The 19,376-nt window shown below is 39.6% G+C and overlaps 2 protein-coding genes across 3 annotated transcripts; both read right to left on the reverse strand.

The window, feature by feature from the left end:
- Positions 1–584: 584 nt before the first annotated feature.
- Positions 585–6,570, reverse strand: LOC136494711 (nuclear transcription factor Y subunit A-4-like). The gene is made up of 7 exons (XM_066490889.1): positions 6,439–6,570; positions 4,796–4,896; positions 4,568–4,712; positions 3,232–3,344; positions 3,083–3,151; positions 2,373–2,540; positions 585–1,227 (listed from the first exon to the last, which is right to left on the reverse strand). Exons 2-7 carry the CDS (start codon positions 4,844–4,846, stop codon positions 859–861), a joined length of 915 nt encoding a protein of 304 aa, XP_066346986.1. The 5' UTR covers positions 4,847–4,896; positions 6,439–6,570; the 3' UTR covers positions 585–858.
- A 4,386-nt stretch (positions 6,571–10,956) lies between these two features.
- On the reverse strand, positions 10,957–17,285 carry LOC136494715 (uncharacterized). Of its 2 annotated transcripts, none has more exons than XM_066490900.1 (10): positions 17,086–17,285; positions 16,497–16,540; positions 16,242–16,368; positions 15,083–15,215; positions 14,167–14,603; positions 13,200–13,518; positions 12,798–13,050; positions 12,602–12,691; positions 11,588–12,028; positions 10,957–11,482 (listed from the first exon to the last, which is right to left on the reverse strand). In XM_066490900.1, the coding sequence occupies exons 1-10, from the start codon at positions 17,117–17,119 to the stop codon at positions 11,111–11,113; spliced, it is 2,250 nt and encodes a 749-aa protein (XP_066346997.1). In that variant the 5' UTR covers positions 17,120–17,285; the 3' UTR covers positions 10,957–11,110. The 2 variants fall into 2 exon arrangements, with proteins under 2 accessions (XP_066346997.1, XP_066346991.1); XM_066490894.1 differs by having other exon boundaries at positions 14,047–14,603.
- Between the last annotated feature and the right edge of the window lie 2,091 nt (positions 17,286–19,376).

Genomic DNA, 19,376 nt, shown 5'->3' on the forward strand with positions numbered 1-19,376 from the left:
GAGGCTAACAAAGTCATCATATATCCTACTATCGAAGGACATGCCGTCCACTACTAGAAAGACCATCACCTTAAAATCCTAAAATAAGTCTAGAAAAATAACGATCACCCGCACAAGTCTATTTAGAGATAATAATTGTGAAAGATCTTCAACCACATGTAACCTGTGTCTAGATGTACGGATCTAAATAGACCTCATTTTTTATCCAGAATTCAAATTCTTGAATCACTATCTAGATTCTCATAATCCTTTGGATATTCAAATAAACCCTTAAACTGGTTGGTAATGTTTTGGCCAACTTAGGCTTCACATTATCAGTTAAGTTTTTCTTTTTTTTTAAGCTTCAAGACGGAATGTTTTGGCCAACTTAGGCTTCACATTATCAGTTAAGTTTTTCTTTTTTTTAAGCTTCAAGACGGTAGCTGAAATTAATCAAAATTTTAAGTTTTTGCCAAGCCGAACTTTGGTATTGTCGGCATGAAACCAGATAAGCGCAGCCTCATGCCCTAATAAAAACGTGATATTTGAAGCGCAGCATTAGCAATGGATAGACAGTTCGATCGTAGATGGTCCAGATACAGTAACAATCTATCAGATTCTTCCAAACCATGATTACATTACTTGGTACAATAAACATGAGATTATTTCTGTATCCACAACATATCAACAAGTAGCCCTTCCTTGAGTTCAGTCATTCAGTCGTAAATATCACCAAGTTAATCTGAGACAAGCTCCATATGAAACTGAAAGCGAAAGCAAATTATTATATATAAGATACATCATAAGCCAAGGATGAATTGCCACGGGCACACCGGAGCGCGCCAGTGATTGTACCAGCACCCCCACAGTCGAGGCTGTTCACCTCACGACAGGGGTGTGGTGGTGGACGCCATTGACGGCCATCTTTTCACCTCCATTCTCCGCGCGGAAGTTCATGCTGGGGAGGAAGTTAGCAGATGCGAAGCTGATGTGCTCTTGATGAGCCAGCATGCCACTCCCGTTTGAAACACTCGAGATCCCAGAGCTCATCGAAGGCGAGTGAGATGTGCTGCTTTCAGTGCATAGGTTCCTGCCGAAGGCCGTTTTGCTGACCCCGCCTGTTGGAGTCTGAAGTGAAGGCAGAGAATTCTGCTGCTGCTCCTGGAGCTCCTTTTTGTTGAGGAAACGGCCTCCTGGTCCGCGGACTCGCTTCATTGCATGACGATGCCGAGATTCATGGAGATATGGCTGAGAAGAGAAGGGAAGACAATTTTCACACTGATTGATATATCCCAGGAAAAATGTCCAAACTGTATGTATAACGGATGGATAAACAGTGCTGGCCAAGGATAATCATACATTGAAGAAACAAAGTTGGCACAATCAAAGCGAAAGGAAAAAAATATCTAGAAAGTAATATAGAGAAGTGCTTACTGTATCCAATTTAATTTGCATGACAGGAAAATGCTGACTGATGCTTTCAGAAAAGAAGCACTATGTTATTCAATAGTTGAATGTGTCGACATAACTGAATAGAATAATTTCAGTACAAAAAGATCCTAATGAGAACACATGGTAGAACCATAGACCAATAAGAGGTAGACACATAATTATGCTGTGAGAGGAATCTTAACATGCAGAAAAGTTTATTGGTTCTTTTATTATCAAGGGAAAGCGGTGGAGCAGAGAAAGCATCCTAGAATGGTTGTTTACAAGGTAACAATGAGTGATGTGATGTTTAAGCAGACAAAACATAATTGTATTCTATATGTTTCTTCTTAATGCAATGATACACAACTATCCTGCATATTTGAGAAAAAAAATCTACACAAGGAAAATGGACATAAAGAGCGATGTGATAAGGTATGGAAATTACTATTATTTAGGTGAAACAAATTTTTCTACAAATACTCCCATCTGGTCAAAAATAGTTGTCACATTTGACTTTGCATGGTCTTTGATGCATATCATTGACCACTAATTTCTTCTAAAATACATTCTTGAATTACTTTAAATTTATATGAGATTTAGTAAATATTTTCAAATACAAGTCTATATATAACTTGCATGTTTTTAAACTCAACAATTAAAAATTATTGATGTTTGTAGTTTTTAAGGATTAACCAAATTGTCCTAAACTATATATATGCTTTTATGACCAGAGGGAGTATTGGACACAAGGGCTCCCACATACACTGAAAGTGCAATAGGTTTTTGTATGCCAAAAATGTACTAGTAGTCTATTAGTTGCACTGGACTGACTTGATAACCATCTGAATCATCATGGAAGGTGTATTAAATAGTTTAGTAGTATAGTGCATCCCTAAGTGTGCAAAATTATTGAACTTACAAGAGAAACCATTATGGGCAAATGTGAAGTGCTTTAGACTTACCTTCCGACCTTTCACCAGTTTATTTTGAGCCTCCAATTTTGCGCGTATTTGCCTCCTCCGGAGGATAGCATTGTATTGCTTTGCATTGACAAATATGGGTTCCTCTGCTGCAGGCCCAACAGGCAATGGTACCCTAGTGTTTGCTGAACCATTAATTTGGGGATGAACCTGCATGATAATACATAAAGATTCCACACAGCAAATTCACATATTTACGTTTTTCTTATAAAATATGAAGAAAAGGGCTTCATATTCATGGTTGCCGCTATTAAATTGGAAGCATTTTTACCAAATTCCATAATTAAACTAACCAAGCTATTTTTTTCCATGTAAAACTTAAAAATCCAACTATTTTGCCCACTTTCCATCTCGAAACAATGTCTACACTGTCCACAGCATTTCAGAAATAAAATAACAAAGCACAAATGAAAGGTAGGAACAAAAGGTTTCAGTAACCGAATGTTAATAACTTAAGCAAAATACATGGATCATGTTTGTTATGTAACTTTACCATGCTAACTAGTATTTGAGTATTCAGATACGGATACGGTATCGGATGTTAGATATCCGGACTCGGATACGGACAGATCTCAACCCCTCTAAACGGATTCGGTTTCGAATACGGTCGGAAAATATCCGTACCGTTTTCATCCCTACTAACTAGTATAAACATTGAAACTATTGTAGAACTATAAACCATAGAGACTCACAATTCCATTTGAAGCATATCCTGCCAACACCCCGCCATAATATGGATCAGCAGTATAAGAAGCACAAGCCTGGAAAAATAGTGGGTAAAGGAAAAGCTAAATTTCAAGAATGGCTGAAGCACTGAAGATTAAAAGGCCAATTAGCTTACGGAAGACTGGCTGTAGTCAAACTTGTGGGGGGAAAAGGCAGCTTCCGGGCTACCAAAGGACAATACAGACTTCGCCATGCCCTGGTCCCGCTTTCCACAAATATCGTTGTTATCTGAGAGGGAGAACAAACCTGTTATACAATAAGCAAAGCAGTAGAGCTACAAGGACAGTCTTGCTATCCATCTGTAGTGATACAAATTAATAAATGATTTTTCATAACTGAAACAAGGACAAGGAGTGCATATTCGATTGCTTAGGAGATTTAGCATATCTACACAAATTGATAGGCCCTAATCTTTCAAGCAAGCATATCAGACAATCTCCTTATCTATCCTTGTAGCTAAATTATACTTCTTACTCTGCGACAAAAGATATGGATAGTTTAGGATATATCCATCGGGTTTCTTGATTCCCTAAAATTTCTTTTTTGGAACAGCAGAAGCTAGACTACAGTAATTGATCAGCATGCATGACAGGCCCTCTAGTTGGTCTTTGGTGCATTGTACACATAATACATTCAGCTTTAGTGCATTGTTGGGGTGTCATTAAGCTCGCACCTGATCTCGGATCAAGATAAGGGAGACGAACAAGGTAGCAACACAGCCAAATACAATTCCAGGGCATTCGGGCTAGAGTGGACTAAGAACATACTGTACTTTGAGACTGTTGTCACTTCGCTTTACCAAAATCATACCATAACCAATCATTGCAAGTACAAATATAGAATTTAATTAATATCTATGATAGACGTAAAGTTTCTAACCAAGGTGGAGTGCACAACCAAAACTCTAGGAACATATAGATACAAGAACAACAAGGCCACAAATAAGTTGAAAAAGATACAGCATTTCAATACAACATACCTAGAATGATTTAACAGCAAGTAGAAGATTCTGATAAAAAAGCTTAATACATTGGAGAGGAAAAAGACAACTGCAGTAACCAACTACCATTTATAAACAACATTATACATATTTGATAGTATAAAACTAGTTTCGATGTGGAATACTATGTCAGTGTCACAGTGAGAATGGCCAAGACCGCAAAGTTTTAGAAGAATGGCCAAGACCGCAACACAACTTGTGTTCATTACTTAGTCTTAAAGTTTACAACTCAAACATTACTGCAAGTAGTCACTAGTCAGAACTTAAATTCAATCTAGTTTGAGGACAAGCTTTAATACTTTATATGTACAATGTATAGTTATACCAAAACAGCCATATTTGTAACAATCTGTAAACCTAGGGTCAAATATGTTCTCCGTCAAAAAATCTCAAATTAAAAATCATAAATAGGTTCATAAAAGATGTAATGACGCTTACGGAAATGTTTTACCAGTTTGTGTTGGTGTGTGTTGTCCATTGAGGCTGCAGTCAGATAAGTCTTGCTGAGACTGCTCAGATTTGGGTGATGAAGAGTCTATATCAGAGTTGCTACGAACTAACTGCTTTAATGAATAACCATTCCCAGACAGGAAATCCTACACAGAAGTGGCTTGTTATCCATTATTGAAGATCTTGTAATTCATAAACCAATTCAGTCCTATACCAAACTTTTACTCACATAGTTGGGCATGGGATGGAATGGATCACCATCCATTTCTCGCAGAAGCATTTTTGCTATCAGATCGCTTCACTCAATCTCCAAAAACATTTTTCTTCTTGCTGCTTTTAATAATAGAAAAAATATTCAGAACAAATTGGTAAAATTGTGATTGAATTTGGCTATTCATTCTCTACCAACATGGCTATAAAATAGATTGAACAAACCTAAATATAGACAGAAAAATAAAATAAATCGAAGGAACATTGTGAGGCATCAGTCATCACATTAACACACAGGGTTCATTTGTCATCTTTGAAATATTTAACCAAGCTACTAGCTATACTTACTCCAGGATAAGCATAGCTTCTGAGAGCGTGTTTAGTTGCCCAAATTTGGGAATTTGGGCTACTGTAGCACTTTCGTTTTTATTTGGCAAATAGTGTTTAATCGTGGACTAATTAGGCTCAAAATGTTTGTCTCGCAATTTCCAACCAAACTGTACAATTAGTTTTTTTTCGTCTACATTTAATGCTCCATACATATATCGTAAGATTCGATGTGATGGGTACTGTAACACTTTTCTGGATTTTGGGGTGGGAACTAAACACGCTCTGATCGGCAATACATGCCAGGCTACAAAAGAAGAGTATAACAGTGCCTGCAACTGCAGCTCTAGATTCGAACACATGAATTTACTATTACTGATAATCCAGTAGACCAGTATACCCAACATGACAACACTTTATCTATTCTACAACTGACAACGCACTACACATCCTTCAGGTCTATTTTCAGATTACGATAAGATTCTTTGGAATTATTAATTTAAAGTAATACCTAATCTGTACTCGTCCATGTTTTGGAGACCTATCATTAACCAGGGGAATAACAACTGAAATTCCAAGCAGAATATATTTGACACAGATCACATAAACCATGCTGGTAATGGAACATAACGCAACAAAATTTGAAAAATCACACCGCCCGCCCAAGTTTAGCCTAAAATTCTCACGAAATAGCTTAAAATAATACCAAGGGTGTGTTTAGTTCCACCAAATTCCCAACTTTGACACTATACAAAAAGAAGATTTCCCATCACATCAAACTTACGGTACATGTATGAAGTACTAAATGTTGACGAAATCAAAAACTAATTGTACAGTTTGGTTGTACTTTGCGAGATGAACGTTTTGAGCCTAATTAGTCAACGATTGAACAAGTGTTACCAAATAAAAACATAGCGTCACTGTAGCTACAGTGTAGCTGCAGTGATCCTGCCGCCGCCGAATCGGCCCAACTAAACGAGGGCCAAATCAGCAAAAGTGAAGTCTCAACTAAGTTCTAACACCATGGAAGACTCGTGTTCTTGTTCTATTGCCGGACCAAGAAAGAGTAGACTGAACAAGAACGTGCTCCCCAACCAATAATTCAAAGAAACAGTTCCAAAGATCCAGCTGAAGGAACAAATGAGTAGATCGATGCGGAAGCAAGAATATAGGCAAGAACCAAATCCACACAAAACTGCGGAGGAACTGAACAAGGCACCAGACAATTCAGGAAGCTTGACTGCTTGAGACCAAGGCAAGAATCCACTATAGGAAAGATTCACCGGCTAGAAACAGCAAATTTGACGTGACTGAAGACGAAGCAGCAGGAAGTACCTCTCCGTCCTCGCGTCAATCTAGTCCCCTTCTTTCTCTCTCCTCTCCCTCCCCGCCCCCCCCTCTCTCTCTCTCCCCAGTACCCCTCCTGGTCCTGGAAAGACTAGACGGAGGTACTACTCTGGAAAGGCCCTCCCCCCGCAGCCAAATATACATTCGTTGTATATCCTTTTTGCTGGGTTCTTCTCTCTCTTTTTTCTGTTTTTGGGTTAAACAAATATGATCTGTCACACTCTCATCACTATCATACATCATCCACCAGCAAAATTGCTAGACACACAGGGCATAGGAGCAACATGTTATGCACATTCTTTTACAATACAAATTGTCAACAATGCGGTTCACTATTTTAGTACTCGCAGCTATGGTTTATATTTCAGACCAGATAACTTTTTTTTTCTAAACTATGTAATATAAATATTATTATCAGGGTTAGATGGTTAGAAGAGCTGTTGGTTGTGGTTGTGTTGCCTTCTTTTGTGACAACGGAATATTTATGTAGGTAAACTTGATTGTCAACTAATTGAAAATGAAGGTTTGGTGCAAAGTAATTGGTTAACCATTTTAACCGGTACTAAACAAGATGCAAATCCTTTTTGTAGCTAAAGATTTAGTAATGTCATGCTTTAATAACTAAGTATAAATGTGTTTAGAAAAGCGTTGTGCTCAAATCTTATGGAAAGCTTATTATTAAATTTAGATTGACTATTAAAATCACATACAGTTCTACAAATAATTAAATAATAGCAATACAAAAGAATTGGGTATGAATTATGGATTGAAACTTGAGTAGTTTGGTTTTTGTGATGAAGGTGTTTTCTAGCTAACACTAATCCCAACAACATACATTTAAATTCAAAATGACCATTGTTTTATGTAAGTTACTCCCTCCATTCCAAATTATATGACGTTTTAGCTTTTCTAATACATTAGTTTTATTATGTATCTACACATAGTGTATATTTAAGTGTATAGCAAAAACTATGTATGTAGAAAAAAATAAAACGTCTTATAATTTGGAATAGAGGGGTACTAACCATAGAAGTGGTAATCGGAACTCCCAAAACTACACAACAATATGCACTTGTTCTAGCACATACCTACTCTGTTTTGGAATATAATGATTTTTTCGGTTATTCTAAGTCAAAGTATATTAAGCTTGACCAAGTTTATCGAAAAGAATAATAAATATTTACGATATCAAGTAAGTTTTGTTAGATATAATATGAAATGTGTTTTTATAATTTTTTTTGGTGTGATAGATGTTACTACTTTTCTTTATAAATTTATTAATCATACTTATGATGATTTGAGTTATAACAACCGACAGACCATTATATTTGACGACTGACGAGAGGATAGGTCAAAGAAGTGTTATTTAAACCACTGCACATAATAGATTGACCAAACCATAAAAGACGTCTTTTTTTTGTTGTTGCTAAAACAGAAGGTTGCAGACTTGCAGTGTAGTACGAGCCGCATCTTTTCTTTTCTTTTTTTGACGAAACAGCCGCATCTTATCATCACTCGAGCTCCAATCTAATTAACTCACAATTTTAGGTAGGAGGAAGGTGGGGGCCGGATGAGATTTTTCTGCTCTGTATCGTTGGAGGGGCAAAACTGGAATCAAATACCCAAGCAAAAGCACAAACGTGGGCAGGTTGGAGATCATTATCGAAAGCGACACCAACGAGATTTGTTAAGGTGCCACACGTAATGGTAGGGACGACAACTCGTAGACCAACGCTATGGTGGGTGCCGTTGGGAGGGCCCCAAACAAAGAAGACGCACAAATTTAAAGATGCACAAGTTTGAATTATATGCCTTAGTGCTAATTGTTCATGCCTTATTAATATTCATGTAAAAATGATTTGCTATAAACAACACGTTGCGAAGATCAATTATCATAGTACAACGCAAGTGCAAAAGTGAATAATTACCATGGTTTTGATTTTTGGCTTAGCCATACTAAACATCTTGTGCAATTTGTTTGTTGCTCCTATTGTAACGCACGGACAATCACCTAGTAAATCGGAAAGGGATCACTGAAAAGCTGATGAATTTATTAGAAAAAGGTATTGCATATTACACATGAGAAGTGCAGAAAGTTTAAATTGAAATGTCGTTTTCTTTTTGCGTAGAAAAATGAAACCTTAGTTGGGAGTGTGAGAGTAACGCAAGAATAAATAGTGAAAAATGTTGTGGACTTATTTATTTCATCAAGTGCTCAAAAAAGTAATGGGCCAAACAGAGTCTCAACTTTTGAGTAGCCAAGTTACTTTTATTGAATCTTTTATGAAATGATGAAACTATTTTGCGAAAGCGAAGAACTCTTAGTAGAAGAGGAATTCGTGCACCTTCCTGGCCCTCGTGGATCTTGTGGATCAGGAGTGATACCCTAGCACAGAAACTACTGTTTTGTTAACGCCTGGATTATTAGTGAATTGTAAGACTTGATGCAACCTATAGCTAAAACCTTGGACATATATATGCTTCGATTGATGTATACTTGATCAATGACTATAGTACAATGGAATATGTGTTGGTGTTTGCTGATACATGGAAATATAAATAATTATTCGTTCAGCAGCCATTAACAGTAGCTGTTGCTAGTAAATAATAAGGTACACTGTACATAAGGACCAAGAATCCACTTCGTCAATATATGTATTATTTGTACCCAACAACTCAAAAAGCTTATAGGCCCACACCGCTTCAAATGCCTCCGTCTCCTTATTGCATGGGACAGATCTAGCATCAGGTCGGTCGGGTTCGAGCCCCGCTACCGTCGCCGGATTTTTAGAGCCCCTCCTAAGCCCCCACTACTAGTTTTTTAGGTTCTGCTTGGCTGCACTTTTACCACAAGACAGGGCGTGTTTAGTTCCGAAATTTTTTGGCTTTTGGCTACTGTAGCACTTTCGTTTGTATTTGACAAAAATTGTCCAATTATAGACTATTTAGGCTTAAAAGATTCGTCTCATGATTTCTCGACTAACTGTGTAATTAATTTTTTTTTTCGTCTACATTTAATACTCCATGCATGTGCCGCAAGATTTGATGTGACGGTTACTATGCAAAAATTTTTGGCTTTTGGGTGGAACTAAACGGGGCCACAGTTGATGCTGCTTGATTTCTACAGTTTTACCGAGCGGTGCTGCTTCAGCTAGCACTTCCAAATGGGGCCACATAGCTATTGTGCCGTTGGCTATAAATATTTCAAGCCAAAGTAAATACCTAGTTTCAAGCATCAAGTTTCTCATAAGCTCCCTTGAGATAATAATAACAACAAACAGTTATGTTAGTCGTCAAATTACCATGTCCTAAGAGTAAAGTATGCACGCATGTCTTGAATCACCTACAACAGTGTGCGGACACCGTGTGCAAACGTATCAGTTGGCGCTAAGATGCTGATGAGTGGATCCAACACTTGTAGCTGGACAGTTGAAAAGGCATGTGACAAGATGCCTTTGTCGAGGTTTTCCAATCCAAGAAAAAAGAAAGGTCCAATGAGTGTGCACATGCACTAAGGCGTTTGATCTTATCCGTCTCGTTACTACTCAAAACAAAGAGATCAAGCTTGTTAGAGAAGGGAGGGCACAACATTGTAGATGCCTTTTTCCTGTTTCATTTCACCTTTTTGTGGATGCCCAGCCCAGATACATCACAGTGGCTCCTGGACCAACCTGACGAGAGATGAATATGGTGAACTATAATCATCTGCGTTGCTAGGATTTATAAATCGAGTAAGCTAAGGTAAAGGAGCCGCACTTTTGCATCTTTAGTGTCTGATTTGTAAACCGCGAGCGTGAAAGGCTAGTAAAACTGATGGCATTCTACTGGTGTCAGATTGAGAACCACTGACTCTACCGTCATTATAAATCTATTTACACATGTGGTTTGTGTAAACTGCCTCTGTTAATTAATTTCCGAAGGCGGCTGGATAATGGCCTGTTCGGCAGGCTATTCTACGGTCGCCGCTGTTGTGGGCTGCGTTCTCACTGACGCGTTTATGTAGAACCGTACCAGCTACAGTTGGCTGACGTAATTTTTCTTTTTTTTTTTTTTTTTTTGCACTCACCTCTATATGACCCTATTCCCTCTTTCATTTTGTGAGGTTATTCCTCGAGTAAAATAGACTTAAGCATTTTGCGGGGCGGAACAGACCGAAAACCCCTAGCTATTTCAGGCACTTTTGTGAAATTCATTTTGTGAAATTTTATTTTTTATTTTATTTTGTGTCAATAGTTGTGAGTCACTTTTGAGAAGCAGCTAGCATCTACATTTTGGATCACTTTGACAGCAAAAGGTACTACTTTAGCAGTAATGCAATGCAGCATAATGCTACTACGCAACATTTTGCTTTGGTTTGAGTCGAAGATTTTTTAGGTGAGCTTAGGCTTCTGCGACTACCAGTAATCAAATCAAATGGCAATTCAGTTTTATTACTTTTATAATAAAATTTTGGAACAAGAAACTGGAAGTAAACAGTAAACAGTTTCATGAAAATCACAACGGCACTATAAAATGGTTTCCCCTTTTATCAATAATATAAAACAAAAACCTGGTAATCATCAGGTCTATCCTGCATATTACAGCGTGGCACTTCAATTAGGTTCTCTCTCAACACGGAACCGAAATTTCACTTATCCAATCATAGAAGCACGTCAAAATCTCAAAAGGATTGGGTGGTCCAGCCAAGATGGCCAAGCTGGTTCTGTTGAAATGCTCCTACTTGACTACCAGGAACCATGGCAGCCATGTCCAGGCCTAGATTTCCTGCCAATGGCGGTGCACCCGGCTGATGTACCATGGCCTGCGGGTTCTGCACCATAGTCATTGATGTTGGGTGCAGTGCATGCGCAAAGCCCGGGTACTGCAAGTGAGCAGGATGGGAAGGGGCGGGATTGAAGGCAGTGTGGCCACTATGTGGTGGTAAGTATGCTGCATGGGGGGACACTGGTTGTCCCACCATATTGTAGAACGGTGCAGATGGCATATTGGGACTCTCTCTATGATTCTGAACCCATAAATCTGCTGTTTCAACCTGACAGTCGCGGAAAATAAAAGGCTATAGTCATGCTTATAGATTACAACAGGAACCAAAGAACCTTAAGAAATAGTTAATGGTCCAGAAAAGAGTTCACACTACCTGTGGATTGGGTGCATAGAGGTTGGTGTCCTTGTATTTACTCATATTGGTATCCTCAATAGCACCTGTGCCGCCAATTACACCGTTACTGACAGGGTAACCATTATGATTTGCATAGCCATATCCAGCAGGGGCTCCTTGAAACACTTGCTTATACTGATGGTTTGATCCATATTTCATGCCACTGGCAGCTAGTTGCGAGGCTCCATTTGGCATCACCAGATAGCTGCTGGCATGTGGCAACTGAGGAAATGCAGGGTTGCTTGAATAGTTTGGGACAACCATTGGAGACCCAAACTGTGGTGAGAAAACATGCCGATATGGCAAAAAGTTTGGATACTGAGGCACTTGGAATTGTTGAGAAAACATCTGGGGCACTGGTTGTTGAGTTGCTGTACATGCAGGTAACTGATAGGCATTTACAGAATGTAAAACCATGGCCTGCCAACATAATCTCACATAAGTTGTCGTAAAGCCTTGCCAATGAACATAGGCCTGGGGCAATGGATAAGCACTAGCAACAGAATCCAGATACTAGCATGATTATTGCTCATGCAGGTTAAGAGCCAACAGCCATGCATCATACAATACAACCACTGAAAAGACATACTAGCCTAGAGTGTAAAGTAAGGGAAATAAGGCAACTAAATATACATCCCATCTGGCACTTCATTGCAAAAACTTAGTTGTTTAGGTGCACTTGATGTTCGTAAAGGTTACTGAAGGTCCAAATATGTACTAATAGTAATAGGAGTGCAAGTCCCTGACGCAACTAGATGCTAATAGGTTCTTATAGGCAGGTTCTCGAATAAATCTTCATAATGCTAAACAATGCAAATTTTATTAATCACAACTATAAACCTACAAAAGGAAGACCCCGTGAGTGCAAAAGAAAGCAGAAGACAGTCAATTTCAATCTTAAAACTCTCACGCTTGAAAAGTTTGCAAACAAACAATCCAGATAAAATTACAGTTTCTAAACATATCAACCAGGAAACAGAATATTGATCTTACCTCAGATGAATAAGCCATACTTTGGGTTGCTTCACCATCCACAACTTTAGTGATAAATGACATCCCATAACCAGAATCTGGCTCGTATGCCTGGTACATCATAAAGTGTAAGTTTAAGAAAAAAAATCAAAAGTATATAAATGAGTAGTACACAGAAAGCAAATAAAATGTTGTCATATGTTTTCAAGTGAGATACCTTAAAATTCTGTGTAGCTTCCTGATGCTGGAGTCGAGGTTGAGAATGTGTGACCTTGCTTGAAATCATCTCATTTGTTCCATACTCACCGACAACACCAGGACTCCGAACCTCCACACACTCCGTCAATGACTGCTGATGTTCAGAAACTGAAACAGCAGACTCTGACTGTGGAAGTGGACTGCAGGAAACAACATTATCCATCCTACCATTAGGAGTCCCATCGGTTGATGTGGAATCCAATGCTGCCAGGCTGTAGGCAACAAAAAAAAACAAGTCTCAATTTAAAGATGAAATAGTTTTAAGTAGACAGTCAAGAAAAATTGTCAGATGGAAACACTGGAGCTGGTACAATTGCATCTTGAAACATGCTACAAAGTATTAGTCGAAAATGCTTCGGACCTTGAAGGAGAGTGATCATTCAAGTCTTCTTTAGCCACAATATCATAAGAGGCTGCTAAAGAAGCCTTTGGATCAATTTCAGATTCAAAAGAACCAAAGATGAAATGAGTTCTTTCGGAATCTGGTATCCTGATGTGCTCCGGTATAATAACATGTTCATGTGATACATTAGCATGTGAAAGCTTCTTAGACAAAGCAGACACTTCTGTTGTACTTCCATCATCAACAGGTGATGGAGCAGCAGGAGGTGCAGCAGTAGCTCCATGACTGATAGAGCTGGGGCTTACTGATTTGGGCTTCCACTCCAGATGTGGGCTAACTGCATACAAGTGAGTAGTATTTTTAAACATCAATTTGCTAGACCAAGGTAAACCAATAATAAAGATGGAAAAAGCACAGCCTATCCCTCCAGAAATGCATATAAAAAAAATTCCACATGGTTCCTTGATGACAGTTAAACATTTTTCTGATTTATTAAAGGCTGGTAAAAAAATTCAATAAATCTAAAATGTAATCCCTTTCAGTGTGACACTGATAGCATCTAGCTTCCAAGTAGCTTAGGATAATGTGGTGCAAATGTAAAGAGAAAATATGGGTCTAATGGATGGGGAGTTCCAGAAAAAAAATGAAGTTTTACTCGGTGAATGCCTTATTAAATAAATCACTAATAATTTTCTGCATAGAAGTATAATATGAACATGCATGTTCATTCATGATGTCTTACTCTTACGGAAAAAATAATTATGTGTGACAAAAAGTTGGACATAGGCATCATAATCAAGCTATTTGTTTATTTATCAAAAGATCAAGATTTGTCATCGTATGAAGTTCCCATGGAAATGCTAACCTTTTGTATGACTAACATGATGAGATTGCTTATTGCTCAAAGGTACAGGCAAATTAAAACAGATATTTCTCAGAGAGACACTAGAGAGTCCAGCTTGTTGCTCTTTTGAAGGATTATTACCCTTTGGTGCTGATACCACTTTGACTAAGCCATTAGAAGCAGATGTGTTTGTTGCTGCACTATTAGATGGCCTTTGCCTAGCACCAACTACTCCAACTTCACGCTTTATGGCTCCAAAAGTTCCAGCTAATTTAGAACCAGGAGAGGGTACATGGATTGGATCTGATGAAGAACAGCAAAGTTCACCACCAAAATTATTTTTCCCTGATGCTGCAGTGTCCACCGTGTTCTGGTTGCCCTTTCCAGAAACTGCATGAGAACCAACCAATGATGCTTGTCCCCCTTCAGACTGTTCCAACTTTAGGACAATAGAAGGCTTGACTTCCTTATCATGGGCTTGAGTAGCACTTTTGATACCATTGTCAGCATGAGCTGCTCCATGCCCATTAGCATTGCAAGTAACCAAGCGGTGTTGGGCAGCTAGCTTTTCAGTTGAGCTTCAGAAACAGGATAACGACATATATGAACAGATGTGATACTGGTGAAAATGATGCAGCAAAGAAATAAAGCAGCTATCAGATCATAAAGCAGAGAAACCAATAATACTAGTAAACATACACTAAAGCAATGCAAACAGTTAATAGAAATATGTTGATAAAACTACTAAAAACATGAAGAAATGAGGACTGCCACTTGGGGTGGTTGGGTGGGGGCGGGGGGTGGGGGGGGGGGGGGGGGGGGGGGGGGGGGGGGGGGGGAGGTTCACATATAGCAGCCATATAAAAAATACAAATAACACAGATGGAAGAAAACAGTGCGTAAGATTAAGAATCCACAGCTATATCCATAATTTTGTGTTATGCAATTATCTTGAAATAATGCAATATTTTCTAATAGTGAGTACCGCTACAATGTTCCATTTTTTACATGGAAAGAAGAATACAAAGGGCCATAGAGGACGGCTGGCATACTCTACCTTTTATCTCTAACATTTGAAACAGCACATTCATTGCTAGAATCGCCATTCTGAGATGCTTCTGGCAAAGTCTCACTAACTTTTTTCAGTTTAATTCTGTTATCTTTGACGATCCGAAATTCCTGTGTGACTCCTGAAAGTGTCCAATGTCAAAAGGTTAAAAGAAGCTTTATTCCAAAATGCTGGATTAATAAACACAGGTGACGAATCATAATAACTTGTGTACTTCAATGTTTTAAACATATAACATAGGTGCTAGTTACTGATATACAACATAAGAATGAAGCATCTACTGCTGCCTCAGAATATATAGCCATAACCACTGTGAAAAGTTAATAGATGTTACATAAGAATGCTATGCAAGTACAAGAGGTCAAGAACTTCCATCTTGCCATAGTATCCACATATGTCAATGTTTTATCTGAGTAAATAATGTTCCATATGTTTAATGTGTTTTATGAAAACATGGGTGGTGGCTAGAAGGCTAAGAGCAGAAGCAAATAGGTTGCTAGGTTGAAAATAACTCATATGCAACAGTAGCAACAGTAAAACTGAGCAAATCAAATTTAAAAAAAACTCCGGCTTTATGTAGAAACGTGCTACACATTATAGGCATCTGTTTTACAACCAAAAAATCACCATGCATGCCACAGGCTCACATAAGAACATATCTAGAAAATTATTCTCAGAACAACCAGCATTAAAAAGGCGAACTGAAGGATTAGTATGGCCAGCGATAGCTGTACTTGAAAAATATATTACAGCCTTATAGGGTATTTTCTGTTTGGATGAGTCAACTTGTTTTATTTTGTAGAGTGTAGACTAAATTAAAAGTTCAAACCACTTTATTTGGCCTACAAACTTAGATCTGACGTGGAAGTGTGGGCTAGAGCCTTAACAAGCAAGGCCTAAGATGGTACCATTAATGTCCGAGAAAATATCAGCTTGATCTTGGATTTACACAACCTATATAAATCATAAATACAAATAAAAACTATGGTGCATACTGTACATAAAAAAGGGAGGCAATCTTCTGGCTAGGTCAAAATTTTCACATAATAATGCTTCCAAAAGAACTGCAGAAAATATACTCTGCTATTCTCTATGAAACTAAAACATGCCATTTTATTTTGTAAGCATGTTGCATACGAAGGTTTACCAGGCAATGAACTTCGAGAGTAACCTCCTCTAGTAATATTTCTATTGAAAACTCTTCCAGGTCTTGCCCATTCTGTTTTCCTTTCTTTTTGCACCCTGATAGCATTCGAGCCTTGCTGACTTGTGTTCTGCAATGGTAGAACAAACTAAGCATGAGACGAGACATGGTAACAGTAGTTACAACTCATTCAGATGATATTTCAATAAAAAACAAACGACCAGACAGAACAGCAGCAACCGGGAAAATAACACATACATCTTTATTGCTGTCATGACGCTTTGTGCCGTTATGAAAATAATCTGCATGGGGCATCAAGCAATAGTTAGCACTTGTGGCATTCGAAAACACTGAATGTGCTCATAGTCGTAGAACAAAAGAAAACATCTATCCCCTAAAGACCAATGCTCCAATGCATAGAGTAAATATCTAGGCCTTGGCATTAACAATTCCTATTCCCAACTCTATTCCCAGCTCCAGTGGTGTGGGTAAAACAGGGCACGGAGGTGCAGTTCGGGCTGAAAATTCAGAAGAAGGTGATAATACTAGTGAATAGTACTTTAGATTAATTACGCCACAGGACAGTGTCGGGTGAATGCAACACACGGAGACCAATCTCGCGCACAAGCACAATCAGGAGAGCCGAATAACAATGGAGTTTATTATATCCCACAGGGGACAGCGCCACAAGCCAACAACGCGAATTCGCCGTAACTAAACAGATGGATCCGAGTATCCATCCATCCCCTCGCAGGACAGGAAGTAGGGTTAGGTCCCGATCGCTATTAGTTCGAGAAAGAGGATTCAACAAATTAGAGCGCGCAATCCGAAAAAGGCTAGGGCTCACCGACAAAGCCGGAGGGGCCTCCCCTCGACGCCATTACAGGAGACGAGAGGAGGGGAAGAGGGCGACGACGACAAAGCCGAGTCCGGCGTGTGTGGTCTCGCTGGAGGGAGGCGGCGGGCGTGGGCAGGGGAGGAGGCGACGAGGAGGGTTCTGCCTTCGGCGGCGCGGGAGGCAGGGATGGCTGGAGAGGTGTGGTTTCGCCCTGGCCCTTGGATGACGATGGCGTGCGAATACGATATGAGACTTCATGGGGAAGTGTAGTGATTGGGCCTCGAGCCCACACGTCTCGAGGCCCAAATGTACATTGCAATGAATTTGGTTAGGCCGAAAAAAAATATGTGTAATTTCATCTAAGTTTCCTCACCAACAAATAACGAATATATCCTCGACTCCTCGTGCCTTATCCGGCTTTTCTTATAAACTTTTCAGATCTAAATTCTTTTTAGAAATATTACTCTGCTAAAATAGAATTACTTGCAACAATCAGTTAAATCATTTAGTTACTAATAAAGATTCGCTGAAACTATTTGGGCCATGTTTCTAGTTCAAAACATAGAAACGCTTTTGGATGCTCCATGACAAATCACATTCCTAAATAGGGTTTAGTTTATACTCTCGTTACCAAAAGGACCTTAGAAAATCTCCAGCAGTACTACCTAAATTAAACTACCTAAATGTCTGTTTAGATAGCTACCTATTTTTCTGTTACCCAAATTTTGCTCTCGACTCAAGCAGTACTACCTAAATTAAACTACCTAAATGTCTGTTTAGATAGCTACCTATTTTTCTGTTACCCAAATTTTGCTCTCGACTCAAGCAGCACTACCTAAAACAGACTACTCAAACCCATCCTCGTAGAGAATGATAGGAGGGTCCCACATGTCATTCTCTCTTCCGTCTTCTTCTCCATGGATGAAGTTGTCACCGGTGGAGGCGCGGCCACCGTCGTGGAGGCCGGATCCGCCACGGTGTGGCCGGAGGTTGCGCCGAGAAGCTGCCTCCCACCGGTGCCGGGGGAAGAGGAGGTCAACGCGCGCCGGGGAGGGAGTGCCGCCGCGCTGGGGAGCAGGGCCCCCGCACCGACGAGCAGGGCCCACCGCGCGTAGGGGTAGGGCCACCGAGGACGGTAGCGCGATCGGGGAGGGAAGCCTGCGGGCGCGGAGTCGGGCGGTTCCTAGCGCGTCGTGAGGAAAAAGAGATGAAGACAAATAGGTAGCCGGATTTGTTGGCCCAATAGATGTAGGTAGTAGAAGGGGGGATTACTTAAGCCAACAAAAGTAGGTAGTATGATAGGTAGCCTGCTAGAGTACGTTTTTGGCACATTTGCTAGTATATCAATATCAATATCTATATCTATATCTATACTAATATTAAACGGACTTGTTGATGCCGGATGTCCGATCGGGCGCTAGCGTCCGGACGCTGCCCGCATAGGGAGCGAACGAGTGCCTAGCGCGTCAGGCTCACAAGGGAGCGCACGAGCAGTGGGCTCGCAACACCCTCGACGTCGCCCCAGACGTCGTCTGTGCCACCTACCGCTTTCCACGCACATCCCATGTGCAACGCCCGGTCTATTTTTGAAACATTCAGATGCAACAGTTTCAACATACAAAAGAAGACAGAAGAAACACTTGAAACAAAGCGTCTAAAATACTTGTAAAAACACCTAAAAATATTTGAAAACCATTGCAAACATATGCAACATATAGATAAAACACTTGCAAACATACGTATGAAACACCTTAAAACACTTGAAACATATACTTGCAACATGCATGTATATGCAACATCCAAATCTACTTTTACAACATCCAGACAAAACACTTACAACATTTGTCTAGAACAGATGAAACATACATGTACAACCATTACAACATGTGCAACATCCCGATCAATATTTGCAATATCGATATACAACACTTGCAACATATCTCTGAAACATCTAAAACATTTGAGACATATTGATGAGGACATGACACCCATGCATATGACAATGTTTGGCACATGGTACGGAGGGGTAGGAGGCCAGCAAATGTGTCCAAGTCAAGAAGGAGATCTGATGCTAATTTGGTTCGAGTCCTCGAGGTGGAGGCCCAAAGCAACTCAAGTTCGAGTCTGCCTCGGCCTCCAGGACCAGTCTGTCTTAAACTGGTCATCCAGGACACATCCGGACTCCGTTTTCGATGATCCACATATGGTTGGAAAGCTAATTTGATAAGAAAATCAATCCAAGTGGTTTCATGTCAAAAGACTTTCGGAATCAACGGGAATCATCGAAACAAGTCAGCGTC

This window comes from Miscanthus floridulus, chromosome 1 (genome assembly GCF_019320115.1).
Source record: "Miscanthus floridulus cultivar M001 chromosome 1, ASM1932011v1, whole genome shotgun sequence".
Lineage (NCBI taxonomy): Eukaryota > Viridiplantae > Streptophyta > Magnoliopsida > Poales > Poaceae > Miscanthus > Miscanthus floridulus.